Here is a 15,227-nt window from a genome sequence, read left to right as displayed (position 1 = left end):
GTTCTCTTATATACAATGTCTTATGATACTCAAAATATATAATAACTAGTTAATTAGTATTCTACTTTTCTTTGTAGGCATGTATTCTTTCTTCAGTGAAGTGAGCCTGAGAGAGAGTGAGTTATCTATTACCAGAGACTAATGTTTTGGATAGTGTCAGGCATTTATACGGCAGTTTTTGCTTTACCACTCCAAATATGAGAAAACTTCTATATAATGTGGCAAGAAGTTGTGAGATTAATCCATGACATAAGCATTGTTCCAGCAGTGGATACTAGAGAATCAGAGATGTAACTTTGGCATGTCCTGCAACTTAAATCACTTGTCTTTGCATTATTTATTTTGTACATTGTATTTAATGGCACTGTCAGAATGCAAAGAATGGGCAACAGTCATTATAACTGGCAAAAATCCCACTGAAATACAGGAAATATTAAGAATAATATGCTATTCAAAAGAGAAGTATCCCATAGGGCAAAGGGGTTAGGTTTTTCACCCCATTCCACGACAACCAGTAGCCAAATATTTAGGGAGACAATTAGTTAAAGGACTTCACAACTCATTTTGATCATATTTGTTCAAAAAAAAAAAAGCAAATAGAGCTCTAGTATACAGCTAAATCCATTACTCAACCAGCATATCTGTCTAAGCACAGAACTTAACTACTCATATACAAGATGCTGATCGGGCCAGTTCTGACAAAGGGCTCACCTACCTGGAGTTACATAGCAGAGTCAAATGTTAACAAACTACAGATAATCCAAAACAAATGTGTATGAATAGTGTTCAGTGCACCATGGTTCATAAGAAACATGCAGCTTAAACCATGAAGCCAGTATCCCTGGCATCAAAACTTTCTATGTGAAAGGGCTGCAAAATTCTTTGCAAAGGCTGCCATTCACCCTAACCATTGATCTGCCAAACTATAGACTACTGTGAGCACAACCCTGCAAAATGCAAATGTCTCAAAACCATACTGTAACTTTTTTTTTTATTATTATTTTTTTTTAACTTTAGATCCCCAGTATGGGCAAGCCAAATTTCATAATAACTCAAGTCCCTTGTTGTCTACAACCTAGCGGTAGACTACAAACAAATATCTCTTGACAAACATCCAAAAAACCACACTGAACAGATTTAAAAAAAAAAAAAAAAAACTTCATTAGCAAAATGGGCAAGTCAAGTGCTGGAGTAATTATCTTTAATCCAACCATTTCTTTGCATATCTGATAAAGGACTACAGGTGAAATTAATCCTTTTTGCCAAAGCAGTTATCACTAACTTTGGTATCATTCTGAGTCTGGCTCCCACTGATGAGACCTCCATAAAGGCCAAAACTGGTCTGTGTGATGACTCTTTTTTTAATACGTAGCATTATGTATGTCCAAAAGGATGTTCTTTGCATTATGGGATACTAAGACAATTGAAGTCATTCATTAGCTTCTATATGCAAGTAGCCTAGTCGTGAAGATACTTCACATGCAAACTTTGTTTTACACTTGGATAAAGGATAAATAGGAATATAATTTCTCGACAAGTATAATTTAATTTAAAAGATGGCAATTTTGCAATGTTTGGCAGAACTAAATGCTATCACAGGAGATAAGTCATTCCAAAGCTTTTATGAACAGTGTAAAAAGTGTATTTGGTTGGTACCTTTGGGGATTATTTTGAGGTGAATGCAGAATAAAATATTTTCCTTAACCACATTTTGGCTTATTTATCCCACTGCAAGGTTGAATGGATTTACAATTTGTACACTGATAGTCATACAGGTTCTAATGTCTAGATTAAAAAGGGACACTTTTTTGTTGGAGACTGTGGAGGCTATACATGTAATGGACTTGTTCCAATTAGCCCAAGAAAAGAAAACTGAAATTTAACAGCTAAGTATTATCAGAAATAAGGGAAAACAAAGTGAGAGATTTTTCTTATGAAAAATAAGATGGGACTGTTTCAGTAGTGCTGAAGTTGGCAGAGCAGTCCTCATCCTGCTAGAGAATAGTAAGAAGACTGATGTTTAAGGCATGGGTTTATAGGTGATATTTTAGCTTGGAATGTTTGAGTACTTATAAGGTTTGTCACATGAAGAAGAGGAATTGGATGTACTCTCATTATCAAAATATGGATAGGATTTAAAGTCAATGAGAGAAGGTCATTTATGTCTGGGAGGAAGAGCGTAAAAAAAACTGAAGAGCACTGTGCTCTAGTATTGGTAAGAAAATCTGAGTAGATTAAACCTTTTACTGTGCAATGCTTGGTGAATGATGTGAAGAAACTGCTGATGCATTTTCAAAAAGCCAGAGAGAAGTTCTCTGTTATACACTCAGTCATATACCTTGGAAATGTAAAGTGTGTCCACATGTTTCTTCAGATCTTTTCTATAGCTTGTTTCCAAAGTTAAGTAAGATTAACAAAGTGATTTTCTGTGGTGTAAAAGTGTGTGTGGAGGAAGGCAGAATCCATATTGATGATTGCTAATTAATTGGTGTACTTCAGAATGTTAAAGAAATTAGCTGTTGATTTCCATTATTTTTGCGATAATTGAGATAAAGGAAGTGGCCTGATGGTTTATCTCTCTTTCTCTCTCTCTTTTTTTTTTTTTTAATGATGTTGACCATCCTTATCTTAATCTGTTGCTACTGCAATACCACCTGCATATAAGAGAGGTGAAAGTGTGAAAAGAGAAAAGTTGTTTTTTCCAGCAGACTTGGTGAGGAATGAAATGATCAACTGCTTTTTGATCAGGAAGAAAGTTTTCTACATTTGGTCCTTTTGGAGTCAATTTATACTTTTTAGCTATTATGGTGAGTGAAAATCTGAAGCTTGAATTTGTTTCAAGGTCACTTGAGATATGTTAAAGTTTTTTCTTGGACTGCTTTGGCCTGGCATGCTTTTTGCAGAATGAGGTAAAATGGGAGATGAATGCTTTCATTCCTGCAAAATTATTTCATTTATTTGGTAAGAGCTGTTCAGAAACAGTAATTATCCCCTTGGAGGAGGAGTAATTTTAGCAGAATCTGGATGAAAGATGTTCTAGAAAGGATTCTTAGGAAAGATGATTGGCTGAGTTAACAATAAGAAAGCTGACATCTACAATATATTGCAAATATAATGTAGAAAGAGGGCTAGCCAAGAAAAGATCCATTGGTGTTGAATTGATAGAAGGGAAAGATTATCTTAGTGTTCTAGCAAGTAACTGGATGATGTGTGCTAAATCATCTGTCACCAAATTAAACATTTTCCCATTATTTCTTGTAATAATCAATTATGGTAATTATACAAGAATGCCATTATAAAATGCATCTCCTTTTATGTTTTTCTGCAGTTTTTTACTCTTTTTTTTTTCACTTTGTGTGTGTGAGAGAGAGAGAGAGAGAGATGAAATTAAAAAAAAATACTAACTAGAATAAATATATTATTATTATCATTATTTATAATAAATAATAATAATATCCAAAAATATTCCTATAATTCATTTTAAGTAAATTTTTTTATCCATTTTTAGATATAAATTATTGGAAGGTGCTTCAAAGTCTTGTTGGATTATTTTTTTTTATATCTGCTCCATCGTTAAGTAGGTAAGTGATACATTTCATTAGTTGCATCACTTATAATGCAGTTGATAGAAGTAATTAGATATTAAAAGCTTAATATTTATTTAGTGTAGTTATCAGAATCATTTCTTAAATTTTTTTGGTGAGATCAATTGAAAAAAAGGTTTTTAAGTCCTTTCCTTATTCTCCCCATTGCTAAAACTTTTACATGGAACATTTTGAGCAACGTGCTCTAGATTCCTCTCCTTTAAAACCCAAAGCCTGGCTTTAGATACGTTGTTGATGTTTTAGCTATCTGGCTGCCAGACATTAGACACTTTCCTCAGCCACCTAAACAAACAACAGAAATGCATGCAATTCACAATTAAGATTGAAAAGCAGAACACACTTCTGTTTCAAATGCATTTGTCACATGTCTTCCTTCTGGCAGTCTTTCCTTCACTGTTTACTGGAAACCAACACATACTAGCCAATATATACACAAAAACTAGGGGTCATTAATATACTTAAAATCAGGGCTTTGAAGATTTGCTCCAATGAACAAGCACTTAAAGATGAATTAAAAGTTACCAACAATACCTTCCTAAAAAATGGTTACAGCCAAAATACTATCAAAAAATTCTGTACAAAACCTCACTTAAAAACAAAAATAACCTAGAATACAATAAAACTGTAACCATTCCATACATTAAAGGGATATCAAACAAAATAAACAGAATACTACAAAAATACAACTTAAAGCCACTTTTAAACCTCCTGCAAAATTAAAGAACTTACTTGACTCATACAAGGATCCGCTCCCTCTGCTGGCCCACCCTGGAGTGTACTGTATTCATTGCACCTGTAATTTGCCATATATAGGGAAAAAGGATGCACAATTCCTATCAGAAAAAAAGGACCATAAACGACACATTAAATATAATAACTATGGTCAAGCTGGCTTTCTGATCATGCCCTGAACACTTTACATAGAATTCACTGAAAAGCATCTATTGTTTACATCACACCAAAACATGTATTTTAGGAGGCCTGTGAGATTCTTATCAGTCACCCTAATCTTAACAATAATGATGGTCTAAAAATTCCAAGAATATGGAAGGCACATATTCTACCCACTTAACCTTTCTTCCTAAGAGTTAATTATAAATAGGACCATAAATAATCCAGGATCCTAAATCTAATATAACAATTATCATGTTAAATTAGGACATCATTTTTGCTGTAACAAAACTATCTATATGAAAGAATGTTTCTCTGATGTTGTCTTAAATAGAATATGGCTTTGATGTAGTTAATTTATTTTATTTCATTTATTTATTGCAATTTTTTTATTTTATGATTTTATAACACGGTTGTCAAATGTCAAAATTGCATTATCAGTTAAGCCATATAATGAGGCTTAACTGATATCCTTTAAATAGTTAAGGATAAATTTGATTATTGTTAACCTGTATTTCACAACTGGGAATTGAATTTTGTGTGTGTGGCTCTTGTCCATGAACAACTTTTTGCAAACGTATAGTACATTCATATCATAGATGAGCTGAGGGTTTTTTAAACTAATTTTATATATTTTTTGGTATTTATTTTTTATATAGTCCAGAAACCATGCTCTAGAGACCAAACATGGAATTTCTTCAAACGACATTGGGACACTGGTAAACGAGGAGGTGGTCTCACACTGGGCAATGAAATTCATATCCCCACCTAAAGGCATCCATGCCCACAGTTGGATTCTAGCCTGCAGCCAGTTGGTTGAAGAGTGAGTACACTAACCACTTGTGTAACCAGGCCAACAAATTGCAGATTAACTAAGGAAAAACAGTTCAGAATGTCTTGATTTATGAAAGTTCAATAGTTAAGAAATTCATAAATTAAGGATTACATGGAATAAAACTCTAAACTAGTTGAATATTTAGGCTTATATGCTGGTTTAAACTCATTATTAGGTTTTAATGGAATGAATATAGCACAGAAATTAAACAAGTTTAATGGATCCTATATTTCATTTGTTATAAAATCATCATTAGGGATACGATCTTAATTGTAAAAGCACACATGAAAAACTCAAAACAATAAGTGAAAAAAATGTTAAACTAAAATCCTCAGGTCCTGTGAGGGTGCCCTCTATGGATGCTGTTAGGCCATAACTATGGTCAGTTGGATCTAGCTCACCTTGCACAGAATCAAATGGAAAAAAAAATACTATTCTTTACTACAACAAATATACACTTGAAAGACTTTTCTTAGAATCAGCAGCAGATTTGAAAAACCAACCTAATCTTAATAAATATGGTTGTTTTAAACATCCCAAGGTTTGGGAAACTTTAATTCTTAGGGCTCTCACTAGAAAAAACGCTGTTGGCTAGCCGTAGGTGTTTGGTGAGAGACCTAAGAATTAAAGTTTCCCAAATCTTGGGATGTTTAACACAACCATATTTATTACGATTAGGCAGGTTTTTCAAATCTGCTGCTGATGTCTTTCAAGTGTACATTTGTTGTAGTAAAGAATAGTATTTTTTTTTTTTTTTTTTTTTTTTTTTTTTTTCATTTGATTCTGTGCAAGGTGAGCTATATCTAGCTGACCATAGTTATGGCCCAACACCATCCATAGAGGGCACCCTCATAGGACCTGAGGATTTTAGTTGAACTTTTTTTTCACTTATTGTTTTGAGTCCCATTATAGGACTGGAAGCTTTTAGTCTTTTTTTTTTTTTTTTTTTTTTTTTCTGCTTATTGTTTTGAGGAGTTTTTATTTGTGCGTGTCTGTGTGTTTACAATTTTAAGATTGTATCTTAAAATAATTGATCTCTTTGACAGAGACAAAATATAGAATCCATGAAACTTGTGTTTAATTGCTTATCTGTGCTGCATTCATTCCAAATAACCCTAATAATGAAAATCCTGGACACCAATTTTATTTATATAAAACCATGTCTGTAAAACAACTGGAATATTTTTTAAATTTGTATGAGGGTGGTCTGAAAAGTTCTCGGATAGAAAAAAACCGGTTTGCACGGGCAAGCGGTTTTTTTTCTCCTGGAAACTAATGAAAATCGACCTTAGAACCCACATTATTTCGGACATTAAATACGAGTGTTAGGGTGAGGGACCACAAGAGGGCAGCACTTGTTGAGCCGTCTCTCTTCACTGCATGCCACTTAATTATTGTGAGCCTTGGGCCAACTCTCTCTGATTGGGTGCCAATGGAGATTGAACGCCAACTCAATCTCCAAAAAGTTAGATAGGGCTAAAATGGCCTCGCCTACTCCCTATATACCGGAATAAAAAGGCATTAGCTGATTTTTTATTTTATTTTATTTTTTTAATAATCTCCCTTAAAACTAATACATTTATTCCAGCGATGCTCCCACACCATTATCCTGTCCCTGTAGTGGTTCTCGGTAAGATCTGCAAAATATTCCTCTACAGCTGCAATCACCTCTTGGTTCGAAGAAAAATGCCTGACCAGTGAGGAAGAGTTTTAGTTTTGGGAAGAGATACCAGTCAGTGGAAGCCAAATCTGGGGAATTGGGTGGATGTTCCAACAATTCATAGTGCAGATCCCTTAATTTTTCCCATTGCCAAAACACCTTGGTGGGTGGATGCATTGTCCTGATAATTTCTGCAAACCAGGTCTTTTCTCACGAATTTTTTCGTCTAGTCTGGTTAAAAGACCGGAATAATATTCCCCGGTTATTGTTTTACCCCTTTTTTTCAAGATAATTAATAAACAAAATGCCTTTAGCATCACAAAATGCCGATGCCATGACTTTTCCTGCTGATGGAACCGACTTTGGCTCTGAACAACCAGCTTCTGCCCACTGTTTTGACTGCTGTTTGGATTCTGGTGTGTAATGTTGAATCCAGGTATCATCCATACTAATAAATCCACACACAAAAGCGGTTTTATTCTTGTTAAAATGCTCCAAGCACTGTTTAGAGATTTTCATGCGAGTGCATTTTTGATCTGCTGTGAGCAAGTGCAGCACCCATCTTGCACAAAGCTTTTTCATTTGCAATTCTTCATGCAAAATATATCCTACACGTTCTTTTGAAATGCCTATAGTCTCAGCAATTTCACGCACGTTGACTCACCGGTCATCCAATACCATATTGTGCACTTGATCAATGATTTCTGGTATTGTTACACTTTTTGGACATCCTTGAAGTGAATCATCTTCAAGGCTGGTATGGCCACATTTCTTATTTATTGAAAACGAATCAGAAGAGTCCCCATAAACTTTTATGTACTTCAAATGAATTTCTTTTGGCGTTAAACCTTCTTTTATAACTGCACGATACTCAATTTTATCCTTTTCAAGGGATACAGGCAACACTTTTGCTTCAGACAGCTGTATAAAACAAACTACTAGATAGAATGACTTGCAGTTTCACATGGATGCTTATTACAGATGTACCAACTTAGAAAAATAAAATCTTGCTGATAGTGTTGCCATCTATGGTGAAGGCTGAGAACTTCAGACCACCCTCATATGTTTAACTGCAGTTTATCATTAGAACTTGGACATTTTGTTTGTGGAGGTATGTTATTACTATTATACAGGTACCTCCATGGAATCCGAAGCCTCATTGCGGGAGACCCAATTTATCCACACAATCTATGATTACTCTTCTTAAACCCATTAACAGACAAAGCACTGACTCTGACAACCCATTCCACTCATTCACAACTCGAAGCAAAAAATGTAGTCCTCACACCCAGGGTTCCCTTGTTGTGGTCCCTCTAGCCAAATTCTGAAACATTTCCCCTTCATCTATCCTATAAAACCCTTCAAGCAACTTAATTGTTTCCATCATATCCCTTCTTTTTTTCCTATCAACCAACTTCTGCATTCCACACACACCTTCAGTCTATCCTCATAGGGAACATTCACAGGACACTCACTAGCTTGGTCCCAGACTTGAGCACAGTAATCCAGATGTGGGCTTATCAAGGCCTTATGAAGAGGAATAACAACTTCCTTATTTCTACTTGTTAACGTGTTCTTCAATAGCCAAGTAATCTTATGGGGCTACCTAAGCAATATATTCTCTAAACTTTAACTCTCTGTTTACAGCTATTCCTAAATCTCTAGTTTCATCTATTTCCTGGAGTATAGTGCCATCAATTTAATACATAGCTTGTAATCTATTTATCCCAAAATGCATAATTTTACATTTCGCAACATTAAACTGACACCCATTAACCACCTGTTCTATAAGTTCTCCATTCAGAATGTAGTTGATATTTTCAGTACTTCTGACTATTTTCATTGTTTTTGTCTTGTTATTGCTAACTTTCATATCAAATCTATTACAACAGTTATTTTATTCAATTTAGTCAAGGAACCTTGCAGACTTGTTCTGGATTTACTTAAAAGTATAAGACATCTGCATAAAGTAAAGAGCCAAGATTAACATCTCCAAGTTTGATAACGGGTTTAATACCACTTTCCTTCATAATATGATCCACATAGATAATGAATAACAGAGGAGATAATATACATCCTTGTCAGACTCCGATTTTAACATCGAATCACCTTCCTGTACTTCAATTATAAATACTCACTTACAACTCAAATAATGACTAAGTATTGCTTGATATAATACCCCATTGACACCATATAATGTATCATTTTGAATAGCTTTTCTCTTGGCATCTTGTCATATGCCTTTTTCAGATCTACAAAACTGAAATACATATCTTTGTTATATTCCAATGGTTTCTTACCTGTTTGTAATAAAATCTGAAATGAAAATCTGATCCTCACAGCCTTTATTTGGCCTGTTCACAAGTTCCCTTCCACAATCCTTCTCAAACAGTTCTCAAGTATACTTGTGTAAATCTTACCAGGAAAGCTCAGTAGAGAAATACCTCTGTAATTTTCACATTCAGTTTTATTTCCCTTTTTATATATGGTACTAGGAGAGCTCTACCCCAGTCATCTGGAATTCGTACCTTTGTCCAGGGCCTTCTGAATTATGCAGTGCAGCCAATGCAAGATTTTTATGCCTCCATTCTTGAGCATTTCAGGTCGAATGTCATTCGACCTGAAATGCTCAAGAAATGTGGAATGGCAGCTATTCCAGCTGCCATTCCACATTTCAGGCTTTTGATAGCTTTTTCTACTTCAAGTATGGATGTGTATTCCTGATTGCATGCCTGTTGAGTGTTTTTTTACCACTGTGCTGTCACTGATTTAGCAATTTTTCAAAGTAATTACACCAGACATCAAGGATGTCTTTTTCTCACAGTTTCCATATCACCTTTATCATCTCTGATTCCTTTTACAGCACTCTTCCCTCCATTTCTGAACTTTTTCAACAGCCTACAGAATATCTTGCCAGTTCCTGATATTTATTTTCTATGTTCGTACCAAAGTCTTCCCATGACTTTTGTTTAGCTAGTTTTACACATTTTTTAGCTTTCTTACATTTGTCTCTGTATTCTCTAAGAGCACAATCTGACTTATTCACTAGGAACTTTTGATATGCTTTCTTCTTTTCTTTCACTGCCTCTTTAACTTCCTGTGTCTGTCATGGAGTTCTGATTTTTCTATCCTTGCAGACAACCTCACTACATGACTCTCTGGCTGAATCAATCAGTGTTTTCTTCAGGGCTTGCCACTGAATCTCCAAGGTTTGGTTTCTGTTCTCAAACTCATTCATTTTTTCTTGAATAGTGTTTGTGTATTTTAGTCTACACTCTGGTGTCCTGCACCAATTCCCTGTCAACAATAACAGTCAATGATACTTTTCTTATTCCTTGTCTCTTCTCTCCATGTAAATTTGTGCACATTTTTATGTTGGAACATTGTGTTATTAATAATCAGTCCATGTTCTGAGCAGAAATCGAACAGATATTTGTCATTATTATTAGCTTTGCTCTTTTCTCCAAATTTTCCCAAAATATTTTTGTATGTCTCACAATCATTTCCTACTCTGCTATTTAGATCCCCAACAAGGACCAACTTTTCCTTTTTTTGCTGTATCAGTTGCTTTCTCTAAAGCCTCAAAACATTGCTTTACTTTTACATTAATAGAACCTTCTGTGGACCATAGGCACAAACAAGTTTCATTGTCCAATTTCCCATTCTGATATTTGCCCACATCACTCTACTTCATATTGCCTGCCATTCATGAAGATAGCTGGTTCAAGACGATCACTATGTATATTTATTATCTTTTACTTTAATAGTTTCAATGCCAAATTCCTTGGAGTGAGCCTGGACAGAAGCCTAACCTATAAAAGGCACATCACCAACCTGTCCAACAAAGTTAAAACAAGACATAATATCATCTCACGGTTTGCTGGAACAACCTGGGGTTGTGGTGCTGATTGTCTTAAGGTCGTTTGCACTAGCCCTCGCATTCTCTGCAGCAGAATACTGTGCTCCTGAGTTCATGTCCTGAACAGAAATCCAGCAGCCACTCACTATTATTATTAGCTTGCTAATTTATACAAATTTTTATTATTATTAACAGAGACCTCCAAGGAGTCAGGTACTCATTGAGGGAGGCCACATGCTACATGCACCAGCTATCATACTTGTTCTTGAATTCATTCACACTGTTTGCACACACACAAAATCCAATGGCAATCCTTTCCTATCATTACCACCCTGAGAGAAAAATGTTATTGTATTTATTGCTCAGAAAGATCTCACCAGTTTTTGCCTTTTTTTGTTTCACTCATCTCTATTTTGTTGATCTGGTACTTATCCAATTCCTCAACCAGCTCCATTTCTTTGCCATTCAGGCTCCTTATGTTTGTTAGTACTGACCTTGAACTCTGGTGATGTTGAGTTGCTATGTGTTTCAGGATTTGTTCCAGTAGCTGATTTTTCACTGTTTGCTCTGGTTCCCTGGCAGAGCAACAGGGTCCTTGTTTAACTGGGCAACAACCTAGCTGGCATGAAATTCTGTCATGTTGTACCATTATTTTACATTGTGGTTTAAGCCAATAAGAATACAATTTGGTTGGCTAAATAGCCTATCCTCATTTGTTCAGTATCCAGGTAGGTACCTAACAGGGTGCACCATGAGAAGGTGAGGATTGGACATTAGGTCAAAAGCCCTGGTCACTTCTCTGCATTCCTTTAAAGGCTATGTGGACGTGTCCTCTCAGTTATACAGTTATTTATACAGTTTGACCCTTAAGCACCCCATTTAATTTGTTATGGGTTTAATTTATGCCCTTATTATGTAAAACATTTTCTGTTTTAAACCTTACTTTTGTGAACATAATAGCATGTTCATTATAACTGTAAATCTCTGTGAGTTTCAGATTATTATATTTTACTAATAAAAATTTATAATTTTAAAATAACCTAAATTCTACACATTTAGATATCTTTTCATTTTTAAATGAAAAGGATTATTTATGATTATGATACAGGTAACCTCTGATTTACGTGTTTTTTTCCTGCCACCATATATTTGTGATGCCGATGTTTATACATTACTACACACTTGCTCACATTTGCTGCATTTTCAGTACATCACCTCATATCTGAAAGTTCAAAATTCATTGTTGGTTTGAAGATGAATTTTAAAAACAGAGGAATGTAAATGCCGGTTCAATACACTTCTGATTCTATTGTTTCCATACATATGGGTTTAATTTACACCCTTATTAAATGTCAGTAAAACTGGCAAAGAAAAGTTCACAGCAGCACATAAAGAGGCTTCCTGTTATCAATCTGGATATAAAATTAAAAATCATACAAAAATTCTAGTATGATTTTAATATTGTTGATGTCATGCATAAATTTAAATTAAGTGAGTCAACAATCTTTAAAGATAAGGATAAAATTAAAAAATTCTCTTCTTGGCAAAGAAAATAGACTATTCTCAGAGTGAAACCATCCAAGAAAACGAAAAATTAATTGCATGGATCAAAGATTTATATCAAAAATTGATACCCATCAACATGGATCATGGATGAGGATGGCCTGACAGTTTGCGATCTAGTCGACCAAATTGTATTCTTATTGCATTAAACTATAACTCAAAATTATGGTAGAACATGATGGAATTTCATGCAGGCTGGGGCTTTGCCCTGTCAAACAAGGCCCCATTGTTGTTTTTGTCAAGGAATCAGGGCAAATAACGAAAAGTCAGCTACTGGAACAAACCCCAACCCATCATCAGCAGCCATCAAGATTAGCACCATCACCATATGAAGCATCAATAGGGAAAAAAATGAAACTAGCAGAAGAATTAGATAAGTATTGGATTGATATCATAGGCTTTACCAAAACAGAGAAGAACAAAAACTGGTGAGCTCTTTCTAAGCAACAAATATAAGATATTATATTCAGGCATTAACAGTCAGACAGAAGGAGTAGTTATAATTTGAGGATGATCTTCCTGAATGGCAAGCAATATCAAGTAGATTGATGTGGACTAATATCAGAATGGGTAACTGGACAATTTTATTATTTATGCTTACGATCACACAGAAGGGTCTAATAAGGAAGAAGTGGAGGTATTTTTTGAGGCATTAAAGAAAGCAGCTGACACAATGAAAAAGAAAAGGTTGGTCCTTGTTGGAGATTTAAACAGTAGAGTAGGAAATGTTTACCATACATATAAGAATGTTTTAGGAAAATTTGGAGAAAAGAGTACCTTCTAGATTTCTTCTCTAGACTAGTTATTACTAATACCATGTTCCAACATAAAAATGTGCACAAATTTCCATGGAGAGAAGATGTGAAGAATAAGAAAAGTCTCATTGACTATGTCATTGTTGATAGTTATGTTTCCTCACTGGTGCAGGACACTAGGGTATACAGAGGATTTGAAACTTGAAGTGATTGCCATTTAATCTTGAGCAAGATAAAATTGAATTTCATATTGAAAAGAACATGTAAGAAAGTTTTAAAGTGAATAAAAGTTGAGCAGTTCTCAGATGTGAACTGTAGACTAAAATACACAAACATTATTCAAGAAAAATTGAAGGAGTTTGAAAACCAGAACCAAACCTTGGAGATATAGTGGAAAATTGTGAAGAAAATATATTGATTTAGCCAGAGAGGCATTTGGTAAAATAATCTCTAAGGATAGAAAAATCAGAACTCAATGGGGAACTCAGGAAGTTAGAGGCAGTGAAGGAAAAGAAGAAAGCATGTTGAAAGTTCCTGGCAAGTAAGTCAGTTTGTGCTCTTAGGGAATACAGAGAAAAATGTAAGAAAGCAAAGCTTGTGTAAAATTTGATAAAGAAAAGTTATGGGAAGACTTTGGTAAGAACATTGAAAATAAATATCAGGAAGGTGATAAAATCTTCTGGAGGCTATTGAAAAAGTTCAGAAATGGAGGAAAGAGTACTGTAAAAGGGATTAGAAATTATAAAGGTGACATGAAACTGAAGAATGTTCTTGATGTAGAGTAATTACTTTGAAAGGTTACTAAATGAAACAGTGACAGCATGGTGGTCGAAAACACTCAACAAGAATGCCATCTAGAATATATATTTGTACTTGAAGTAAAGGAGGTCACTTAAGGGTCAAAGCCAAATAACTGGGCGGAGACTTTCACATCACCTTTCAGCAATGCAAAGAACCGACTGAGGCTTCTGATTTAATGTCCAATCCTCACCTTCATGTGGTGTGCCCTGTTAGTAGTTATCTAATAGGTACTCAACGAACGAGGATGGGCTGGCCATTTGGGACTTAGCCAACCAAATTGTACTTTTTATTGGCTTAAATCACAAATACGTATGATGGTACAACATAATGAAATTTCATGCTGGCTGGGGCGTCGTGCATTTAAACAAGGCCCCCACTGTTTTTGTCAGGGAACCAGTAGCTGTAGTCCTACAGCTACTGGAACAAGCTCCAACTCAACATCTAAAAGAAGAAGAAATCCAACACAGAAAGAACTAGAGATAGGAACTATCATTATAAGGAGTATTAATGGAAAGGAAACCTAACTTGCAGAAAAATTGGAAAAGTACCACATTGACATAAGTACTGAGACAAAGAAGACAAAAACAGGATATTACTTATTTAGATATTACTAAATAAGAAGTATAGGATGCTAATTTCAGGCAATAATGATCAAGGAAAGGAAGGAGTAGTGGCATTCAACACCGAACATGAAGATAAACTTCTTGATTGGAAAACAGTTTGAAGTACAGTTAGGTGGGTAAGCTTCAAAATGGTGAAATGGACAATGAAACTTATTTGTGCCTATTGTCCTACAGAAGGTTCTTCTAAGGATGAAGTGGAGGAGTTTTTTAAGTTATTAGAACAGGCAGCTAATGTAAAGAAAATGGAAAAAGTGGTCCTTGTTTGGAGACCTGAACAACAGAGTAAGAAATGAATTTCACCAGGCATATAGGAACATTTTGGAAAAATTTGGCAAAAAGGGCAAAGCTAATAATAATGGTAGGTATTTGCTGGACTTCTGCTCAGGACATGGACTAGTCATTTCTAACAGTGTTTCAACATAAAGATGTGCACAAGTTCACATGGAGAGAAGACAAAAGAAATAAAAAAAAAGCCTCATTGACTATATCATCGTTGATATTGATATCATAAAATTGGTTCAGGATACAAGAGTGTACAAATAATTCAAAATTGGAAATGACCATTACTTAGTACTAAGCAGGATAAAAATGGGTATCACATTGAATAGAATAGTATGTAAGAAAGTTTTTAAAAG

General features: G+C 34.9%; 1 protein-coding gene across 1 annotated transcript in view; it reads left to right on the top strand.

Annotated features, from left to right (window-relative positions):
- Nucleotides 1-15,227, top strand: part of Nemp (Nuclear envelope integral membrane protein) — a 171,365-nt gene that overhangs the window by 66,249 nt on the left and 89,889 nt on the right. Inside the window, exon 4 of the mRNA XM_090413828.1 lies at nucleotides 3,509-3,581. Within this exon, the coding sequence (XP_090269954.1) occupies nucleotides 3,509-3,581 (73 nt within the window). The remainder of the gene's footprint in view (nucleotides 1-3,508; nucleotides 3,582-15,227) is intronic.

This window comes from Typopeltis vanoorti, chromosome 24, assembly GCF_054136105.1.
Source record: "Typopeltis vanoorti isolate ZY-2024b chromosome 24, IOZ_Tvanoo_1.0, whole genome shotgun sequence".
NCBI classification, from domain to species: domain Eukaryota; kingdom Metazoa; phylum Arthropoda; class Arachnida; order Uropygi; family Thelyphonidae; genus Typopeltis; species Typopeltis vanoorti.
This window is presented reverse-complemented; position numbering and strand designations above follow the sequence as displayed.